The sequence below is a fragment of the Pseudoliparis swirei genome, chromosome 21, assembly GCF_029220125.1.
Source record: "Pseudoliparis swirei isolate HS2019 ecotype Mariana Trench chromosome 21, NWPU_hadal_v1, whole genome shotgun sequence".
Lineage (NCBI taxonomy): Eukaryota > Metazoa > Chordata > Actinopteri > Perciformes > Liparidae > Pseudoliparis > Pseudoliparis swirei.
In genome coordinates, this window is record NC_079408.1 from 9,341,722 (window position 1) to 9,364,976 (window position 23,255).

At 44.6% G+C, this 23,255-nt stretch overlaps 1 protein-coding gene across 12 annotated transcripts in view; it reads left to right on the forward strand.

Annotated features, from left to right (window-relative positions):
* The window catches only part of ppargc1a (peroxisome proliferator-activated receptor gamma, coactivator 1 alpha), a 36,760-nt gene extending 22,015 nt beyond the window's left edge, over positions 1-14,745 (forward strand). For 4 of the 12 annotated variants that reach the window (XM_056442264.1, XM_056442273.1, XM_056442267.1 and 1 more), the window contains exons 8-13: positions 2,601-3,813; positions 5,482-5,574; positions 6,506-6,629; positions 8,344-8,468; positions 8,855-9,006; positions 11,571-14,745. In XM_056442264.1, the coding sequence (XP_056298239.1) occupies positions 2,601-3,813; positions 5,482-5,574; positions 6,506-6,629; positions 8,344-8,468; positions 8,855-9,006; positions 11,571-11,674 (1,811 nt within the window). In that variant the 3' untranslated portion in view covers positions 11,675-14,745. Of the gene's footprint in view, positions 1-2,600; positions 3,814-5,481; positions 5,575-6,505; positions 6,630-8,343; positions 8,469-8,854; positions 9,007-11,570 lie in introns of those variants that run through there. The other 8 variants (XM_056442268.1, XM_056442274.1, XM_056442275.1 and 5 more) reach the window with 6 other exon arrangements.
* The last annotated feature ends 8,510 nt before the right edge of the window (positions 14,746-23,255 follow it).

The window sequence follows — 23,255 nt, forward strand, 5'->3', positions numbered from 1 at the left end:
TCTTGAGGGACATATCGGACCCTAAGAGATCTCCCTCTGTCCCTCTGACCTTGGTCCAAGGGATGTTTAACCCTTTTGTGTAGATACGCTTTGGGGTCAAAGGGGATGCCTGTTGAGACCGAAAGAAGGGAAAGAGCATGGCTGCTTACGCTGCGGGGCAATCAAGTGTGGTTAATATTTCTTTCTGTTTTACTGCACGCGGGTGAGTTTATTGACCTGTGGCCAAGTCCGGTTGACCGTTCTGTTCCACCGCATCTGAAAGTCAAATAAAGCCCTTCACCTGAGTTTACAGTCCTAAGCAAATGTAGGGTTGAATATTAGCAGGAAAATCATTTGTCCAGAATACTCGAGGTTAGTGCGTCCCTTTCCTACTTAGGGATTCACTTCTGAGTCTCGTGCTGCAAGGAGACGAATGGATATGGATCCCAGTGAGCGCTGTTGAGCGCTTTGAGGTCCGGAGTTGAATGTCCTTTGCAGATTGACAGTAATATTCCACTACAATAAAAAAAAAATGATGGTGGTAGTACTGATAACCAGATGGAAGTAAGCCAGGTGTGTGTTCCACCCTCTACCTTCAAGGCAGGTCGACAATTCATTGTTGGAAATTCCCATGAATTGCTGCAATATCATTTTATGCCTTTATGATGAGTTGTAGAAGTAGTGGTTACTGTTTCATAGAAAGATTCATTTGGTTAGCAGGAGAACCTGAACATTGTGTCCTGAACCAAATGATGCTTAATACTAAACTAATGAAAGTGTTGGACTGTTGGCTGCATGTTTCTCGGTTCAGTGAAGGTTACAACAGGCAATGCGGCCCCCATGGGATGTGACTGCTCTGGCCTCTAATCTCTGCCAAGCTAATAGATTTACCCTGTGCTGCAGTGTTGTCTTTAATTACTGTATCTCATGACACTGGGGTGGTCTGCGTGTTGCTATTTGCATAGCTTACCACCGGATCAACTCTTTAAGCACAGCGTTGTTATTCGCTCCTTGCAAATTACAGCTGGACTAAAAAAGAAAAAAAATGCTTAAAAAAACCTCCTCCTCTTTCTTTTCTTGTTCACTTGCTCCATCGTTTCCTTTCCGGTGGCTACATGATTGGTGTTTGTATCGGGCGGATTATCCATCACTAGCGAGTTTGACTGAGAGACACATATTTATCTAATTCTGATTTATTTCACCCCCGTTGCTAATGGCTCCTAGTTTATGACCCCACGCGCACATTGTTTTGGCCAGATGGCGCTGGATTGGTGAAACAGAAGCTCCTCAGGCATTGTGTCGCGTCCCCCACCGTCTCTCCCTTCTTTTCATAGCTCATTTCCATCGGCAGCAGAAATAATACGTCGATCTCACATTCAGAACTGAGGGAAGAACAAAAGAAAAGGGGAGAAAGAGGCGAGTGGGGTTTGCAGTCCTACTCACAGTCACTTTCAGAAAATAAGTAGGATGATAAGCCGTCGGATCAGGCATTCCAAACACAGCAAGTGATTTCAGAAACCTGCATATTTATGTATCAGGCTCCCGCACTCCCAGTGCATATACTCTAACACAGGATTTGAGACTAATAGCGTTCATCTGGTGCGATTCACCAACAAGCGAAGAATGCTGTGCATTATAAAGAAGGCGAAGAAGAGGGGAGAGCGTAGGTGTTTCAAAGTGGCTGAGTTTGACTCCAGTGAGAGACTGTTCGTGACGAGTGAGAGTGTGTGTGGGCACATTTGTTCCGTGTGAGACAGAAACTGGATAGGATGCTGGGAGACGCAAAGGGAGAAATAGAGATTGATCCAGGGAAGATGGCAGACAGGAAGAGAGGAAAAGGGGAGAATGCACGACGAAAGGAAAGGGAGAGAGAATAATGGTGGCGGCTGTTTGTGTGAGTGCATTAACAATGCTATAAAGTGGGCTCATCTCAGGACTTCCCATATAACTGCCATCTGTCTGGTTGTAAATCTGTAAGAGGCTGGGGAAACTTGGGGGAGGGAGGGGGGGGGGGGGTACAAGTAGACGGGACATGCCATCTGAGAAGAACGACGACCCATTCGCCCGTACATCCTGTGCTTCTGTGACATCTTGCCATGGCAACATCACCAGGCATGCTCCCGTGTTTCACAGAAAAAGGGACATTGTGCTGGATAGTCGTGAAACATGTCGCTGATGATTTTTTTTTAGGCTGATAAAAAATGTCTTTGGTTTTATTCAGATGAATTGGCTGCTGTCCAGTGCAGACATTTCTGAGCCAGCCAGAGATATGATACATGTACTTCAATTTTTGCAGGGTTTTGTGTGTTTCCTTCCAAGGTCAGGGAGGAAGTGGATGGCAAGTCATCCGTATTACAGCACCAGCGTATTAAGTTACACCAAGCATTACATTAATGTCTCAAGATTGCAAAAAAATAGATATCAGGATGAGGCCAAGTGAAAGTGAATATTTTAATCAGGCATGTATCTGTGTCCACTGTCCACAAACTGACCTGGGTGTTTATAGATGAGTGAGGGGAGGATGGAGAGGTGGATATCTGGGGAGGTTTGCATTGCGATTCCATTTTCCTTTTACTGCCCCCCACACCTCCACCAACCTCTGCCTTTCCCTCCCTCTGCAGGTCTGACACCACCAACCACGCCACCACACAAAGCCAGTCAAGAGAATCCTTTCAAAGCATCGCTCAAAACCAAGTTGTCTTCATGTTCCCCATCAGCCTTGGCATGCAAAAGAGCCAGGCTGAGCGAATTGGGCCCCGGCGCTCTGGCCCCGGCCCCAGTTGCCTCAGGCGGGGGCCCCACCAGGAAGGGTCCCGAACAGACTGAGCTTTATGCCCAGCTGAGCAAAGCGTCCACCGCCCTACCTTACTCGGTCACCCAACACACTGTGGGCTGCGACCTTGAGGAGCATCGCAGCACTGGCAACAATAAGCGGGCGGCGCCCTGTGGCTACAGTGACCATGACTATTGCCAGGCGTCCGCTATTACTAAGAAGCACGGCGGCACAGCCGCTGTTACCGTGACTCCAGCAGCAGTAATGACGGTCACCCCAGGTGCCACCGCCGCTCCCGTGCCTACTGCGGGCAACGTGGGGGACAGGCATGTCGAATGTAAGGACTCGGCCATGCCGCCATCCTCTTCATCTTTTCGTTCTCCATCGTCAGCTTCATCTGGTCGTTTGGCTCAGCAGCAACATGTCGCCTCTGTGAATGGAGACGCAGCCCGGGTCCAGGAGTTCGGCAAGCAGACCCCCCAGATCCCCTCACAAGAGGTCCCGATTGACTGGGACCAACTCTACTCTGCTGCCATCAGCAGGAAGCTCCTGTGTGATCAGGAAATCAGAGAAGAACTCAACAAGCACTTTGGTCCCCCTTTACAAGCCCTTTATAGCCAGGGTGCCAAGGAGAGAGAACCTGGCAGCAAACCCAGTAAGGCTGCTATGTCCCTTGAGGAGGCAGAGAATGGCTCCTACTCCCAGAGGCTGCCTGGCTCCAGCTACCTGCACCCAGGGTTCCTGCCCTTCCAGGATGAGCTAGAGCTGGGTGAGGGCCGTGAGAGTCGCTTCCTCTATCCCTGGGAGGGCACCCCTCTGGACCTTCTCTTTGACTGCCCCCCCTGTTCTCCCTCCTGTTCCCCACCATCCAGCTGCTCCCCGTCACGAGGCTCAGTCTCCCCACCTTCCTCCCTCCTCCTCTCTCCCAGCAGGCCTTTCTGCTGGACCAGCAGCGGATCCCGATCTCGTTCTCGTTCTCATTCCCACTCTGACTCCCGCAGCTCCTCCTCGCACCACCGGAGGCGCTCCCTCTCTAGCTCACCCGACAGACGCCCCTCCTGGTAAGACGATTCTCAGACCCGCGCACACAGAGCCTCGGCTGCTCCTCACCTCTGCACTTTGCACAGGAGCTTGGAGCTGTCAGGGGATCTAGCTTTGGAGTGTAAAACAGGCCTGATCAGTCATCTGAGCTGGTGTCAGACAGGATAGACCCCGGTGACTCTCAACATGGGTTCTTGATCTCCTGCTTCTTTGCCTCGTCTGTACTAAATGCAGAATATATTTGGTTACACGAAGGGATTCAAAAGGACATGTTGCAGAGATTCTAATCAAAGCGTCCGCAGCTATTAAACTAACCAAACGCTGCCTTTTAAACCAGACGGCACTTTAATGTCTATAAAGTGACAATGGGGAAAAAAGATTGGTTGAAGGGTGTGATTTCCCAAAAACACACAATGAACCAAAAACACAGAACATTAAACGCGCCAGGGGCACTGGCCTTCTAAAAAGTATGAGTTTTAATCTCTAGGCGGGGAGTTTTATTTGAACGTCTTCCGAACACTCACCCCTCCCCACGCTCTCCCTCACATGCTCCTGTTTCTCGTTTGAAGCCAGGGCTATTGTTTTAAGCGACAGCTGTTGTTTTTACTGAGTGGCAATCCTTCCTCTTTTACGTCCCCGTAGATGAAAGCCAAATCCAGGCTGTGGGAATGTAGTCTCCCCCTCTCAAAAGAGACTCCTCATCATAGCTCTGTGTGAGGACTACATGTCCCATGTTTTTCTTTGATTAGAGCTGAGGGGGTTTCTGTCTGGGTTTTTTTTTGGTAGAAGGCAAGTCGTAGTTACTGAGCAGGATGTGAGTAAATGGAGTTCGTCAGTAGTTGTCCAATGAGTGCCTCGCAGTGCAGGACTCCACTGCAGTCACTCAGTTTGTTTGCCTGATTACTTAAAGGTCAGTTTACTCCAGGGAGCCAAGAGAATCACTTTACTCTGCCCTTGTTCTTGGGCTCTCCACCAACTCGCTCACAAATAATACAGTAATAGTCTCAAGGCATTCGATCAGTTTCTAACAGTGACAAGCTTTCTGAAAAATACTGTCGGGATTGGATTCTTGAAAGGGACAGAACAAGAAGTGTATTATATTTTCATACAATAAAAGATAAATCGAATATCAGCAAAGTAATTCTCAAAGTCCCTCCTCTCTGTCTCAAGTTCCACTGCGTAGGATCCTCCATCTCTCAAAACTGTCACTCCTTTGCTTTACTGAGCTTCCCAAATGTCTCCCCCTCCATCATTCAGATCTTGCCTCTTCAGCAACACTTCAATAATTAAGGATCAGAAGCTTACGGGCTGCAGAGATACAGGAGAAGCTCTACAGTCTGGTCACCGAGGCCAACAGTATTGACCATTTCCCTCATACAACATAGATAGCTGGTGCATGTATGAAGGTGCTAGCTCGGGTGTGTATCAAAGAGCTGTAGGAAGTCATGCACACTAAATGTGGCCATGAGCTAAATTAGGAGAATACAGAATGCTTTCATCTGGAATCAACCCCGTTTCTAACATCTAAATGGGTCTTGTGAGGTTAATTTGAATCCCAAAGCCTAGAATAAATTAGCCAACATGTCACAGGCATTCAGGAGTCATCAGTATGTAGCATCATTTACAACCGTTTTTTAATGTGTGAACATATTTTTTTTATATATTTGACATTTTCTGTTTTCCCACAGGTCTCGTCACAACACAGATTCCAGCAACTTTCGTTCCAGGACTCACAAAAGCCCCCACCCTCAGTCTCGATCTCCTCTCAGCCGCAGGCCAAGGTGATTATTTACATTTCCCCTTCAGTTACATGTGCTCCGTATCGTATTGTCGCTGTTCCTCAGGTTAGGACAAATGTTTATTCTTAGAAACTGTCAAAATTCAAGAGTGAGTATGGTGTGCAAGGAGTTATGGTTGATTCACAGTCACGATAGACACGTGCAGTGTTAGTAACTTTCTCCTGACACCACTGATTCCCTTTACACATCAAGACTGAAGCTTTTTGCAGCTCGGGGCCCTTGTGACAAACATTGGGGGCAAATATGTTTAATTGATCATGTTTTATAAGACAAATGACAAAAGAATCACAAATCATACCGAGGCACATTCATACTCATGCGTCACGCTCCCAGCTGTATAACAACGCATATTCTACTTACTGCCTCTCTAGTTTGACGTGAGCCGCCGCAGAGGCGACCATTTTCTATGCGGAGAAGTACTGTCACAATGCAGGAAGAGAGAGGGAGAGAGAGAGGGAGAGAGGGAGAGGGAGAGGGGGGGGGGAGAGAGAGAGAGAAAATCTCAGTGCTGCAAGCTGATGTGGCGCCCGCGGGCCAAATGACACCCGACAAGCCTGAGAGTCGCTCATCAGTCGAAAACTTAACGGACACATCTGGTCCGGGGAGAAAGTTGCACTTTCCTTCTTGATGAAGCCCTAACTAAGCAGAAAGCAATGGCATGTGAAGTTGTGCTGACAGTTGCAGCTGCCTGGCTCCCGCGAGCCGATCCTGGGGGCTCCGTAATCACAGTGACATCTTATTAACATGTCCATTTCCTTTTCATTTGAAATCCCCCTCTCAACCATCAGCGGTGAGAAGATAGGGGGACTGCTCCTCGGTGAATCCTCACAATTGTTCCTCGCGGTCATCAACAGGAAGGGTGAATTTAGAGGACGAGCGAGGACAGTGATGTCATGCGTATCCTTTTCCCCAGCAGGTACGACAGCTACGAGGACTACCAGCATGAGAGGCTGAAGAGGGAGGAGTACCGGCGGGACTACGAGAAGCGGGAGTTCGAAAGGGCCGAGCAAAGAGAGAGGCAGAAGCAAAAAGCAATAGTGAGTTAACTGACTCGAACGCCATCTAATTTCCCCACCATCCTCTTTGTTTTTCTTCTGAGCTTGACTTTGAGTCTTTCCCGTCGACACTGGTAAAAGACGGCCTGCAATCACTGCTGTGGCACATGTAGAAACCTCCCACACATGACAGCCCAGTTCCACGTGCCACCCCACTGAAACACACATGCAAAGTGATTTCCTGAACGACTCAGGCGACAGCCCTTCCTTTTTTATCTCGGCGTTGTGTATTTTTAACATCTCCAGTGTCTGGAAACTCTGTCGACTCTTATTAATCACACCGCATGGGGTAAAATGTTGAAATTGTGGAAAATAGAATCGAGGAGAGCAAGTCGGAGGAAAGGACAAAGAAGGAAACGGCCACTGATCTCACATTTCTCCCATATCTCCGCGCTCCACGTCTCGGCGTGTGACACGACTCTGGTTTTTCAGCGAGGTAGCGCCACCGCCACGTGTTGATAACGCGTCCATCGAATGACGCAGTAATGCAACGTGGCTCGGCGTACATACGTGTTCAGAGATGACGAGACGAAACAAATTGCGAGCGGCGGAGCTCAAGCTTGTCAAGCGAGGTTTGGGAGGCCGGGGATGTGGAAGCGTCTCCTGCTGTCTGTTGCTCCCTCACTCACTGTTTTTGCCTCATTCTCTCGCTCGCCCACACACACAGGCAGCCCTCAGGGTGTCGTCACGAGAAGCCCGCCTATTTATCAGTTGTCAGCAGCTAAACGCCTAATTCAGCGAATGCTTTTTTTTGTCTCGTACACTATGTACGCCTTTAAAGGAGTGGAAAAAATGCATAAAAACAGTCATCTGTGAGTTAATCTGTATCCTCCTCAGCAACTATACAAGTCGGACGGGGCAAAGGTAAACTTTGAAGTTTAGCACCAGGCTACTGATTTACTACTTGTTGGAGTTACTACTATCCTCAAGACAGCATTCAACATTCCACTGGGCCTCAGTGGACTTGCCCCCGTAATGGCAAGTAAATGAATGAATAAATACATAATACTAGTGAAACACTATAGCCCCAAGCTTGTGCTGCATTATATGATTAGCATATGCAATTAAAGTACTCAAACACCATAATTGCAGCCTTGTGCAGTTTGTTCCTAAATTATTCCGCTATGACCCTCACGTCCTCTGAAGTTGAAGGAAATCCACGTCTTTTACCCTGTGGCTCAGTGCTGCTGCTCCTAATGCTCCCGCTCTATTGGATATGAATATCTTCACTCTAATAACTGACCAGGCCTAGTTTACTGCACATTGTGGAAGGGGGGAAAGATGCTTTTCTCATATCTAGCTGAGTCACCTCACCGCTTTATTTTTAGACTTTGCAAAAAGAAGAAGCGGCCCCTTATACTTAAGACATGGCATCATTTGATAAAGATCACTCTGCCTCTGGTTGATGAGTTGCAGAGAGAAAGAGGAATTGTAGTGCCGGGGCAGACTGAGGGCGCTTCCACACGGCAACTCTATCAGATAACAGGAAGCGGGCTGAACCAATCACAGAGAAACACAACAGACAGACGGGGAAGAGGGACAAAAACGGGGGGGGGGGGAGAAAGTCAGCTGCAGTATCCACAGGAGTGATCAAGACCAATTCATTAGGGCTCAGTGAAGAAAGAGAGGGGGAAAGAAAAAAACAGAGTCCCCCTTTTAATCTCCTTCCCTCCGCTCTGTCTTTCCTCTTAACGAGCAGGAGGAGAGACGGGTGGTGTACGTGGGCCGGCTGAGGTCCGACTGCACCCGGACAGAGTTGAAGCGCCGCTTTGAAGTCTTTGGCGAAATTGAAGAATGCGCTGTGAACCTGAAGGACGATGGGTAAGGCCCCAGGATGTTCTGTGCGTGTGTGTGTGTGTGTGTGTGTGTGCATCTGTAGTGGTGAGGAGGTATTCGTGTCGGGGGGGGGATAGGGAACATTTATTCCTCACCTCTGGAAGTCATGTCGTACACAGAAGTGGTCTGCTGTAACTGTTCAACTTAGAGCAAAGGAAAGTGCGAGACAAGGATGCGGCGTAAGCAGTCTCTCACCGTCTCCCGATCCCTCCAGGTCTTAGCCTTCGGAGCCCCAAAGATACATTTTTATTGATTCTCTTTTGCATATAAATAGCGCGATCGTCATCTAAGACGAGCCCCCCCCCCCCCCCCGTTCAGTGATTGTTGCCCCACAGCACCACTCTGACGTTTGGTTTTCTATTCTCGACCAGGGACAATTTTGGCTTCATCACGTACCGCTACACTTGTGACGCCTTCGCCGCCCTTGAGAACGGACACACCTTACGCAGGTCAAACGAGCCTCAGTTCGAGCTGTGCTTTGGCGGACAAAAGCAGTTCTGCAAATCACATTACACAGACTTGGGTAAGTGCAGCTTTGTTGTTCTCTCCCTCCGCCCCCCCCCCCCTGAAGTCATGCGGGACATTTGCGTAGCTGGGAGGACTGTCAGAGAAAAGAGATGGGGGGGGGAGAGAGAGAACAAAGGGGAAAATAAGACGGCAAAAAAAAAAAAAGGCTTGAGTGATGCTTCCAGATCCTTAGAGACCCATCTCTGTGCTGGTAACACATCCTACAGTGCTGAATGTGTCCACCAGGCATTCATGGCTCAAGGGGCAAACAGAGTTCAGAGGTCAATCTGTGAACAGACCAAGAATAGAGCTGTGGTATCATAAAGAAAACCAGGCAGACTCCATCACTCATGGGGACTTGAGATGCTTGTTTTTACCTTGTTGATATAAAATGCAGGCGTGACAGCACTTAAAAGCATGTGAGCAGATGTGTTTTCATCTGCCATTGTATGTATGTGTGTGCGTGCGTGTGCATGTGTGTGTGTGTGTGTGTGTGTATGTGTGTGCAAAATGTGAATCACTTTAAGAGAATGGCAAACAGGAGGGATGAAGTAGAGATGAAATTACGAGGAGAAAGGCGCTTTAAAAGAACGACAAGAAAAGAGATGAGGTGAAGAAGAGGAAGGTGGGAGCAAGGTTAAGCCCAGCACCCCCTCCCTTCTCTAGAGCGAGGGTTCCGTCTGTTGCCAGCTGTTGCGGCACTGAAAGGAGGCAGAGCCTCGATGTGGCAGGTAGGGGCCGGTCATTTACTTAGGGGGAGGGTCCACTGTGGGATACACACACCTACTGCCTTCGTCGGGGGGGCAGGGCGTCACGGCAGAATTCATCCAAACTAAGTGATTGCTTTGAGTAAACCTCCATGTATGTAGCCGATGGATGTACATAGCTCCTGTATTGATCAGATGCATGAAGCTCAGTCAGAAATCGGAGCTGAAATGGATGAAATCAATGTAGTTTTTTTTTTAAAATCACTACTTGTTGCACAATTATTTTGTTTGTGATATTTGTCGAGCCAAACTTAAAGAGATTCCCCATTATGTAAAGTGTTGCACACCCACACACACTCATCTCCTTCATGTGCTGATGAAACAGACGATAGGTATTGACTCGTGCATCTGCAGCCAGTTCTCCTCCTGATGTTTATTTACCAGCAACTGGCGAGGTGGGGAATGATACGAGAGGGTCAAGGGGTCACTGGAGAGAGAAAGAGCACTTTCCTCAGTGAATGAAGCGGTCGCTGTACATTTTCAAAGCACATGCTCGAACCTTTTAGCTTTTAAAGAGATGACATGATGAGAAATTGACACACTGAGAAACAGTTGCTAATCCTAAAGCCTTGAGCAAAGACATTATGCTCAGATTGACTAATCAGTCTGCTGGAATGGAAAGGCCTTCAGTCGCCCGCCTCTTTGTCAGGAACAGGCTATTCTGATCGTCCCCATACTGATAGCACAGGATAAAGAGATTGAGAGGAAGGGAGGATCTTATTATAGCGCGGTATCCAAACCCATCCCCGTCTTCTCAATCTCGTCGGCTCTCGCATCTTTTCGGTGTGTTCGGAGACACTGTCCATTAGTTTTAAGTAGAGCGGCGAGGTGTTTTTCATCCCTCAAGGTGCGCAGCGTGACATAATCCAGCCCTTGGCCATAGCATTAGATCACGACTGGCGCCTGCTCGCTGCCATGGTCATTCCCATTTCTCAAAGCTCTCGGAGTGTGCTGCTGGGCTCATCGGGGGGCCCCATTTTTGAAGCTGTCTGTTGGCAGAGATAAGATACTCTTCATGTTTTATCAGGTTGATCAGAAAAAATAGGACATGTGAGAAATGGACAGACAGCGGGATAAGCTGTCACATCTGTTGCGTCCGCGTAAAATAAGGCACTATTTCCTTTCTTCTATATATCTTCTAGAATTGTCAGCACTATAGAAGATATTTGTGTAATAATTAATAGGTTGCTCTGTAAATATCCAGTGATGGTTTGAGCTGCTTTTCAATAATTTATTGTGCCCAGCCAAGAAATACGAACATGGATATTTGGGGTGCATATCAACCCACAACCTGTGCAATAAGACAACCCAGTCGGTTGAAAACATGGGACTCAACAAAGACATATTGTCACGTATAGGATCAATAGAACATACCGCCCAGATGTTTCTCAGAGTCCAATCAAAACAGCTTTTTTGGGAAAAAACGTTTTAGACAGTTAGCATGAGAAAGATACTCTTTAAGGTATGGACACGCAGACTGTGCATGATGATAATGCACAGTCTGTGTGTCCATACCTTAAAGAGTATCCTTAAAAAATAAAGAATAATGCCATTATCCTTTATTTTTCAAGTTTATCAAATTGCCATGTTACTGATGACACCACACTTAATGTAGACACACATGTTTGTTATCAAGACGATACAGAACTCTCAAACTCAAGAGTAAAATCACTATTAAATCAACATATTCTGTGATCTCTGACTAGTTTCCTCTGAAAATAAATGTGAACCTCTTGTTTTTATTGTTTGATTAATGTTCAAAGAAAGGCTCCCAGGTCTCAGCACTGACCACAATCCTACTTGTCACTTTCAGACTCCCATTCGGACGACTTTGATCCCGCCTCCACAAAAAGCAAGTATGACTCCATGGATTTTGACAGCTTGCTGAGGGAGGCCCAGCGCAGCCTGAGAAGGTAACCAGTTCAGACCTGCTGTCACCAAGAGGGACTTCTGATACCTCACTGTTGTTTCTCGCTCCTTTGACGACGAGACTACCAGAAGTTTTACACTCTATTTCATAGAGTATATAAGATTAAGTCTATAGACCTATATCAATATAAATGAATATATCAAAAATAAAGTTTACATGAACATAGCTGCTGAAGAGCTGGGAAGAGACATTGCATTTCGGGAAAGCCAGTGAACCCTCAGAACCTGAAGCCCCTGATTGGTGCACTCGACTGCTGTACAACCATCAGTGGAGGAAGAAGAAAAACACTTTCATGATTTTTTTTCTCCAAGCACTACAATGCCCACAATTCTTTGAGGGTAAAAACATGCAGCTTGTTCAGCCAGATTTGTTTTTCTTTTGCTGTTGATTTTTTCTTTATTTTTAAAATCTGGTGTTTGGATATAGTGTTACAAACAAGAGTAGAGGGAATTGTATCTTGGAGGTAAAATTCTCAAGGTAACATTGTTGTCTACATTTGAAGAAGAAATGTAGTCATGTATTTACAAATATTATAAAAAGGAATATTTTTATTTTATGTACATATTGGATAAAGTTCTTTATTTGTTACAGCTATGCACTGTAAAACGCAGCCTTTTTTTAAAATGAGGAGAACATTTCTTAATTCAGAATGTCGATCTGTAGTAATTACAATACTGTAAAACATATTGTACACCTACATGATGTTTAGAAGACATGCTATGATTGTAAAAAAGAAAAAAAGATGTGTCCGACTGCTCATTTTGAGGGAGCACGTGAACAAACGTCCTTTTTTAAGTTATTTTGTTGGAGGAAAAAACAGTTAACCATGTATAGTTTTCTCTGTTTGTAAAGTTTCTCAATCAGTGTTTTTGCTTATACAACCAGTGTAAAATGCATTTTTAACATGTTTTTCATGATTGTAAAAAAGGTACCCCATTTGTTATTCATTATTTCTGAAGCAATCAATACATATACATATATATCTATACATATATAGATATATAAATACTGTGGAATTCCATTGCTTTGTATGGTTCTCCTTTTGATTAACGTCAATGAAAGAGAATACTGCATTCAAATCTTTAAAATCAGTGCATACACATATTTATCTATTTATTTTAATATTTGAATCAAGAATATTTATGGGCTCCATTTTACTTGGCGTACCTCACAAAATGTATTCACTGTTTTTTGTTGTCCTATGATTTGTGTTATTTAACTTACAATCACTAGACAGGGTGTACAATAAATGGTTTGGTGGGGATAATATGACCTTCTATGCCTTTCCACAACAATCAGAACATTCAGCTAATCACTCCAGCAGTCAGACCCTCTTCGTTTTAGTGATTTCTGTCTCCACTCTCAGTCACATCTGCAGCACGTCGCTGTCTTTCCTTTCCACACAGAAGCAGAACATGAAGCAATGAAATGATTTTGCAGGAATTCTGTTATACCACTGTAAACAGTTGTTGTCATCGCTCCACTCATGCTTGATTATGTGAATGCCAAACAAAAGTTTACAATTTCCTTTTCCTGAATTTTTTAAGATATTGTATTTGATGTACTATATATATGTATATATATATATATGATTGATTATATATATACAGTATATATATATGTATTTATATATATATTTATGTATGTGTATAAATATATATTTATATATGTACAGTATATATGTATACATGTATGTACATATATATAAATAATGATAATACGACTAATATTATTCAAAAATAATAACAAGATGATTAATAACAATGATAATAATATAAATGAAAGAAAAAAATATATAAAAAGCAATAAATTATTTTTCAGAGTTGTATTTTAGCTCCTATTGTTGTGTGATTTTTGGACTTGACCCATTACCCAGTCGCTGGTAGCTAGGATGACACCATTCCAATATATTGGCATCTCATCACCGTGCGGTCCCCGCTCTTCCCTTTAAGATGTAATTGAGTCTATGTAATTGTAATGCACGCGTTACCTTGTGACATCTGTGCAAACGTGACCGACTCTTAACTCCACCCTGTGTGTAAAACGTGTCGAGTTGAAACTGTTTGTTGTGTAGTGCATGGCTATTACAGGATGACAGTCGGTACAGTATAAACCACTTTGGATATCTGCCTCTCAGCTGTCTTAACTGGCAGATTTTAAATGGCATTCTATAAGCCTACTAGAAAACTACTCAACAATGTATCGCATGCCACCCCCCGGCCCCCTCCACACCGCCCCCAATCACACAGTCCAGATATCACAGCGCCGTCGACATGACATTAAAGGTAACCTTGCGGTTTCTGGTTCAATTAATATCCCGTTCCGAGCTCGAGCCAAGTAATGAGAGAACCCGGTTCCATCACGGGAAGGAGAAGGCTTGTGTGTGAGAGCTTTGCTGATCACAGGCTTCCTTTCATGGAGTTTGACTGTGGAGACGAGAAACGGCACATTTCTATGATGCAAAGAGGCAAAAATTGGTGGAGGGAAGGATTAAAAAAAAAAAACATTTACCTGTGTTTTAAGACATTGTTTTACTTTCTTGCTGTCTGTATCGCGTTTGGGTAATGGTGTCGTGTCCCATTTGATAGATGTGGCTTTAATCATTGTAATAAAAAATGCTTTGTAAATTGCCTAGAGTAGCAATATATTATAACACCTTATGGTTCAAATTTCAAATGTGGCGGACTTTTTAATAATGTGACCTACTGAGGACTTTGCCACTGCTTAAACGTCTGTTGGGTAATCATGTTTTCTTTGGAAGGACAATATGTGTATGAGCAAATGTATGTATGTGAGTGGGAGTTTGTGATTTTAGGCAGGTGTGTGTGTTTCTGGGAGTGTGTGTGTGTGTGTGTGTGTGTGTGTGTGCTGGGGGGGAGGGGGGTCGCTATGGGTTGTTCCCTGTTTGTGTCCTATCCACGTTGCCTTCTGCCAAGTCCTTACCAATGCCTTTGTGGTTCTACCTATTGTACGACTTTCTTGTGAATTTCATTTTTTTATGTGCAATTCTCATCAGCCTCACCATGCCAATAAAGGGAAATGTGTTTGAAAAAGAAAATACCATTCTTTCTTTTAGTGGCTTCCCTATCTCCTTTCCCTTGTGATTAATGTCCCTTCATCAGACACTGATCAGCCGGCGCGGTGGACTGATTATGATTTGTGCTCTTTCTGGTTACTATCAACGAGACATCCTTGAAGTTAAAAGGGAACATTTAAAAAAAAAAAAAAATTATGAAAGCAATGCATGTTGTAGATGTGGATTCACATTAAATGCTTCATCTCCTCCCTCCTGTGCTTGTATATCAAAGTGTTGAATGAAGGCTGGGTGACGAAGGAGAAATGACACCAGCCCGACCTCAGCACATCTGTCTCTCTCTGAAGTTTCTCCCCTAAAAAAGAAACTCAGCCTAGTGCAGAGAAACTTCCCTCTTTGATATTCATACCACCTGGGAGAGAGCACTGTAGTCTGTGTGTCCACAACTTGACTCCACACCATGAGTCTGCAAGTTAATTAAAAAGTTGGGGGGAACAATTTCATTAACACGATGGAGAGCGAAAGTGAGTTGATGGTGTGCTTGATATTCAATGCGGCTTTTAAATGGCTATAACAACCCCCCCTCTTTTATTTATATGTAACACACACACACACACACACACACACACAAACACACACACATCTTGGCACACACACACATCTTGGAGCTTCCATCGTGTCTTTTTTCTCCCTTTTTTTTACTGCCGCAAAGAGAAATATGGGAGGAATGTGCATTAAACTTTAAGGTTGGGGGTCTGATTGTGTTTTTTATTAAGGCCGCAGTTTAGCCTCGGAGAAGAGAGCGGCTGGCTTTCATTTCGTCTTGGCTGGCGCATTACAGCGGGAGGTCTCCTTCTGCTTGCCCTTTCCACAGAATGAAACAGTCCCTGGAAATCTCACTGCTCCCTGTCGGCTCCGTCTCTCCCACCTCTCTCTTTCCATCACGATACAATGGCTTTTTTAAAATCTGTTTTGTGTCTTTTTTCTTATTAACCAGTAGATAAGCAGCTATCTCTACTCCAGTTAGAAGTAAGTAGTGGCCTTGGAGATAATGGGGTTTGATGGGGCCGGGCTCTCTGTGGGACAAGCGCTGAGATGTTTCCGCTGAGTTGTGTTGCTCTTTATTTTATTTGGTATCTCGCTGTGGCTGCTGTGGCGGATGCCATTTGAAATCCTGGAAATGGCACCCGACTAGTCAGCCTTTGTCTGCGGCTATGTGACACGATTATGGAAATGGTTAGTGTTTTGGTGGCCGAGCAGTAGTGGGCAACTTGAAAATGAAAATCTTGCACTAGCCTGGCAACTCTTTCACGGGGGTATCCCCCTTCCACTGCCTCCCAGTAAGCAGGTTAGGCTGTGGGAAACGCAGTCTTCGATAATAAGATTAGACTACCTGAGACTAGTTAATTAAAGCCTGTGGGGTGGAACATGAGCAATCCTACCAGTTATTTACAATCATGAACTCTTTTTTCTTTTTTTTCTTTTTTTTCCAGCTGAGCTGAGTACACATTTCCTTTCTGTACCAATAGAGAACGACTGTCATTGAAGCAGCAACATTTATCCCCGGTTCTATCACACTAATTAAAGTTAGGTGACACTGATTATCTCTGACTACGAGGCTGGCAGACAGAATAAAAACAAGATTAGAGACGTAGGATCAGGAAGATGTTGGTGACCAAAAAAAGATATCAGAGAAGTAAAGCCAGGATGTGACGCTGAGTTCTTGCCCCGAGTGTCCCTTCGAGGTGTCTCCTAAATCCCCCAAACTCCTCTTCACTTTGTGCATCTTTCTCTCCGTCCCTCCTGTAGTTTTATTATTTATTTTTAGAGGATTTCATATAAACTGAGTGTGTTATATCAATGTGTTGCCAGGCAGAATTAGGCGCTCAAGTGAAGCAAAACCAACAAGACTTTGCCAGAACTGGACGAAGCGAAAACACGAAACATCATATCAGGACGGCGTTGGCTGAAGGCGAGATGCTGTTCCATTTCCATTCCAATCAGATTGCATGTACAGACCAGGGCTAATTGGTTAAGTCACATGGCCCGTAGCGTGCGGTGGTCACGTGACACTTTTGTTCTCATATGATTAAAAAAATAAACATTTCCTGCTGTGTTGCCTGAACGCATCATCTGGAATGAAACTGCACTGTGTGCCCACCGTCTCTGTACATGGTCTTTGATGAATCCGACTGAATGAACCGGTAGATATTGCTCGGCTTCCGTTTATTTAAATGCCTCTTTGTTCGCGACATTTTTTTTCCCACAAGCCTTTTATCATATGCCACCTTATGCGAAAAGATAATGACAGCGCTATTAAAATCGCAATCTCCCTATCCGGCATTCTAGTTTCAGCACTTGCTGGCGTTAAAGAGTAATGAGGAACAGAAGGACAGTATTCTTCTTCCCCCCAAACTATCAACTTTGGGGACTGAATGTATTCTTCGCTAGATAATTAATGGCTACAGACAAATGGTGGTTGATTGAGCGACTCATCCCTCTATTTTCAATCACCATCTGCTGTGTGTTGCTGGCAAAAAACAATGTTAATTACCTCAAGTGTGCCCAAGACGTGGCGTATTAATTAGAACAACAAAAAAGAGACTTAAAAGATTCCAGTGTTTTAGTATCCGTAATGATGTGTGTGTGCGTGCGTGCGTACGCGCATGTGTGTGTGTGTGTTCGTATAGATTTTCTTGATGGATTAGCACAGGAATCGGATCCAGAAGGCAATCATTTGGTGATTTGGCCTTTTGATCATTTAATAGCAGATCAGTGTTGCCTCGGCGTGCTCCCGTTTACCTGCTTCCTGTGCCTCGAGGCCATGGAAGGCCTTTCGGAACGCCGGGGCTGGCAACTCTCCGCCACACAGAAGGGACATCAGCAGAAAGATGAATCTCCACTGTGACCGCAGGGACAGGCAGCTGACAGAGAGCGTTAGGGCTCCGGATGCAGACCGCCGGGCTTCTTCACCTGACGGGGTAAAAAAAAAGGGAAGACGGAGAGAGGAAAGAGACGGAGCGGGACTGACTCGACGTGACAAGGCTGCGACGGCAACGGACCAAAGCCGTCCCCTCGCTCCCAGACTCCCGAGTGTGCAGGTGGTGAGAGTGGATCCCATTAGGCCGGGCGTCACGGCGGCGCCGCTAACGAGCCAACGTGGAGAGCGACATGTAAATGTGATGATGTGAGCAGCATATTATCGGTTATTATTTGGCAATCACGGAGTAGCATCAATAACAATTAGCATAATTTCCATGACTTCAGTACTTAATGACTCCATTCAAAATACTGACAAATCAAATATGCTTATTTCCTTCACACAAATCGGTCATTTACAGTCTGTTACGGACTGGATTAAGAACTTCGAGTACCGCAAAAAAAAAGTCGCGGCAGACCCGAATTTCGAAAGGTTTTCATCATCAGTCATCTTTTATGGCTTGTGACCTCTTCAAAGTCTGAGTGAAAGGAAAGTTAGAGCGTCTGTAGTTTCTGTGCTGTGAGTATTCCCCAATGAAACAGAATATTTGAATCAAATCCTTTGTAATTCATTGGACGGCTCAAAAGTGGGCGGGCGAGGAGCCTCAGCCTTCTGTAGCTCCACACCACCTCCCTTATAATGGAGAGAATAATTGATAGATGATGTCTTATTATCAGTTAATAGCTGGGTATTACTTTATGTAAGCACACATCAAAGGAAAGGATGATTGGATTTTGACCTTTTATTTTGGGATTTTATTTATAGGTGCACAATTGGGGATGGGGATATCTAAAAGGTCCAAAAAAGCATTTATTTTATCTGAGCTTTAAATGAAGCAATGGCTTGTGAGCAGTTTAGTTAAAGAGTTATTTGATCTTCAAAGATATTCATATCATATGTTAACCACCAGGAACAACCAAAGAGCTATTAAGAAAAATAAACAAAATATTTCACGACCCCTGAAATTCAGCTCATGACCAATCATGGGGGGCACAACCCCCAGTTCTTTGGAAACCACTTCTTTGGAAAGTATTAGCCAGCTATATATATATATATATATATGTTATGTAAACTGTCCCATACTAGATGGTTCAGGCTTCATAATGGCTCCATTCAAGCAGTCTTGACAAGATGGTTTGGAAAGAGAAAAGCTGAGTGCCCTCTCCTGCTCTATGCTCTATGCTCTCTCTCTCTCTTTCTCTCTGATCCGCTCCTCGCTTTTTCCCCCCTTTTTTTTCCGCAGAGTGGTCCGGGAGGATCGCGGAGTTGTGTCTAAATCCAGTTCCCAGCTACTTAGCCCCCACCAATCCCACTCACTCTGACACAAGGGCGCAAGCGAGCATCTCTCCTCTCTCTCTCAGACCCCTGCTTGAACCCATGTATCACACAGCAAGCCATCACAATACAGTAGAATGGGCACATGGACAGTTATTGTTTGTTTGCACTATTTATGTCAATGTACAGACTGCGGCAAATGGCACCGTAATGCAATCATTCATTCTTGCCGTCCTGCGCCCCCGTCCATTAGGCTAATGATATTCCGTAACCGTCCTGGGTTCCCTGGCTGTTGAAATCATGAATGTGAGAAGTAGGAGAAAGCAGGGAGACCACTGCTTAATTGGAGAGCCATGATCAGATTCCAGCGTCTGATAGCATCTGGCCTGTAGTGCCCTTGAGCAACAGTCAGAAGTTCCCGGCAGCTTCAAAGGCAATTTTTTTTGTGATCTGACTAACATATTGAGAGTAAAAATTGGATATCAAGAAGAAGACGGTTTGATGCGCTATGTGCTCTGTATCGTTTCACAGCGCAGACGAACCTTCAGTGACGTCACCTCGCCATTTAAAGGCCACGGCTTCTCTGAAAACAGTTTCAATCGTACTGCAACCGGACGCAGAGCGCAGGGATGCTTTTGTCAGACTGAGCTTGAGGCTGTAGGAAAGGTCCTGATCTGTTTATCAGCTATAACGTTGGCGTATTCAACAGTTTAGTTTCGGGCATTAGCTGATGAGCACTAAACACAGAGGAGAGATGAGGCTGATGGGCATGGCATTAGTCCTGCAGGTATTTGGGGATAAACCAAATCCGGCGATCAGAAAAGCCTTTTCACTCGATGGGTGAATATGTTGACGTGCTGGAAGCAGTCAGAGGATCAACAAAGCTGCTTGAATTCATCTTCGAGGCAGCATGGATATTTAGACTCAATTTAATTCCATCCCATCGTTGTTTAGATGTTTCTGTGGCTGCTAACAACCTGGTAATTAAAAGAAAATGGCCACAGTGTGTCTCTTTGATTTGGGCTCCTCTGATTCTCTACTCTGATAGCATCAAGTCAGGCGATGTGCTGTCAAATGAATTACTCATTATCTCCATGAATTTTTTAAATCCTGATTTTGGGGACACCCTTACAACTGAAATGCCAGAGTTATCTCAAAGCATTAGGACACATTTTGTAATGGAACTTTCTTCTGTTTGTACTGTCAAACATGTCAGCCCAAATCATCCTGACTAAAGTGCATTAAAATGCAGGGACAGTCAGGCTATAATTACTGGGGAAAAATACCCCATCCTTAATGCACATGGTAATAACGCAATTAAAGTGGTGTTTCTTGGACTTGGTAATCTTCTGTGACAAGGCTTACAATTCAATTAACCCCGTCTTAACACTTTGTTTCAACTTCCTGTGAGGCTAATTTGCTTTAAACTTACTTCAATTGCTATAATTATGCCTTAAGAAATGTCAAATTTCTGAATTATCAGTTGTTTATGACGTGGAAACACTGATTCTCCGTGGATGGGATCTGCTCTATTCCAGAAAGGGAATTTGTCTCCGAACAGAATGATAGCTGTATGTATTATAATGATAGCTTTATTTATTATAATGCTGGGCTGGCTTTATTGATCGACGGTGATGCGCTCGACTTGTTGCAGTCATACTAATCGGACTGAGCTTCTCCAGACCTGAATATAGGAAACATTGCCCATCACCTCTAAAATCCAAATTATTTATAGTCTCTTGGTTCTCTGCACTGTAAAGTGTGATGATGCATCCATGACCAGAGAGTTTCCACCTGATATAATTTCCAATAATATCAGAATACAACTGGAGCCGCATTCCTCCTGACGTCTATACCAAAGCCCGCCACGTATCCAACCCATTTAATCACTCCTTTCTTGTTCTCCCTCTAAGCTCATGCTGGCCGTGTCATATTGAGTCGGCAAACTTTCCATGTTCTCTAAGAGAAGGTCATTGGGCCAGGCCCAATCTCGCCTCTGAAACTGAGCCAAGATTTCCACTGCTGTCGTTCAGATTAGTATTAGACGTGAGCGCCTTTCCTAAGCAAATCAGACAGTGTGAAGGACAGAACTGTTCTGGCATTGGAGCACGCCTGCTTCTTGTTAGAGAGACAGGGCAATAAGTTGTAGGACAAAAGGAAGTTTGTGGGAAGTCTTTACATTTTCGTCAATGCTTATGTTTAAACGTGACAAGCCGGTTCGCCATGTTAGATAAGAAGCAATTGTGTGACGCTGACTTGAACTACAGGAGCTGTCTGTGGACTCACTGGATGTCAGTTAGTGAAAAGCAGCGACACATCGGCAATATCCTTACTGCGAATACGTGAAGACAGCTTTTACTCTTCAATTATGCCCACACACTTGTTCAAGAAATATTTTTTCGACTGAGTTTTGCTGACATTTACATTCAGGGACAATTTCACATCGGATCCTCGTAATCATTTGTTCCATAAAGAGTAACCGCGTGCCGGGATTCCTGTGGGCTGACACCGCTGCAGACAGCGTATATAGAACGCTGACACGCGAGACGAGGACGACGCAGGACACATATGGGAGAAGAGCACCCCCGGTCCGCGCGGGGAATCTGACACGGCGCGGGTGTAAAAAAACGCCACATACTGTAATTCAAGAGTCGTGTGGCGAGCGTGAACACACTGGGCCGGCGGATTGGTATTGATTCAGCTCCCGAACACTTGGAAGGACAAACTCGCACCTGGACTCAATCAACGCTGATTGGAGAGTGGCAACCGGCCCACATGCACACGGCACAGCTGATGGAACAGACGACCCGACCCACGAGCGCACACAAGAAGCTCGTCCACGCTCGGAGCCAATGTTTCCCATCGGCATTTTTTTTTTAAATATTTAACTTGAAAATGTAAAGAAAGCATGATGTGAGTTCTCTCACACTTCAGCTGAGAAGCCTCGACGTGATCAAGACCTTTAAGTGAGATGTGCATTTATGTGATTTTCACCACAGTGGGAAGCTTCACAGAGGGCTCGGTCCTGGTTTGCAGATTTCTGTGGCTTAATTGGAAATCCTGTGTCAGTTATTCAAGTCCCCTGTTGTTTGTTTGGTACTGAATTACTGCTTTCCCTGATTTCATCGAAGGCGTTTTTTTTTTTTTTTTTTTCCACTCCCAAAAATCCTCAACGTCTTTGCTTTTGCATTATTCCACCCCTCAGTCTGTAAATGCAGAGCAGTAAGAAAAACACAAACATGTGAGGTGCAGTGTTTGGTTTAACCCTGTTTGGTAAACAAGAATCAATATGTATATGTCATTATTAATGAATTAGAAAGTTTGGAGGAACTAAATGGTATAAAAGTTAGTTGTTTGTTGTTCTGCATACTGAAGCAGCACCTTCAACAAACACTCTTTCTGAACTCGTACCTTTTACCCCAAATGTGTCTCCCTCTTTCTTCCCTAGTTTGCCTGCTTGTTTAGATCCCTTTCTTGCAAACATGTTGGCAAGCCCACTGCGCTGCTCAGTTTTGGGATTATGTCAACGCCTTCAGCAGATGCTATTGCATTACATAAAGAGAGATGCCATGTGGAGAGCTTTCACTCACTCCCAATGTGTGCATTCTGGCCCCGAGCAACGAGTTTCACATCCAGTCCAATCACTGACGTGGCAACCGAGGATGGTGGGAGTGTTCCAAAAAGCTTTGCTGCATCACTTGTCAGAGGTAAATTCTGACTGAGTTTCTTAAAGTTTTATTAAGCGGTCGGCGACAACTCGGGGAAGAAACGTTCACAAACAAACAGAAAGAAACACGCTTTGATATATCACCTAATCAGGTGCTTCAGGCTACCATGTTAACACCATGATGGCTTTTCACATGTCAAAGCTTTTGGAAGTTTTCTTTTCAAAGTTGAAGCTCTGATATCCATTATGCATGCTTTTACTGCAGAACCCACTGAGAGTCTGACAGTCAACCCACCCATCTGCAGCACAATGCAGCTTTGCAAGCTTTCAGCCCGTTGGTGTGATTTTGTTGTTGTTGTTGTTGCCAACAACATCCAAATAAGTTGGCGGGCTAAAACCGGGGTTGGTCTTTCTATGTACATCATGCCTGTGTTAAAGGATACATTATTATTAATATTATTATTATTAAAATATTATTTATTTATGAGTGCACTTAAAGCAGAAATCCAGCATTGATATATTTATTTAGTGGTGGTGTTATTATTATTTGTAAATATAATAAGGTTCTAAACAATTTGCAACTTGCTTTCTCTCTTTTGTAATCGCGTTGTA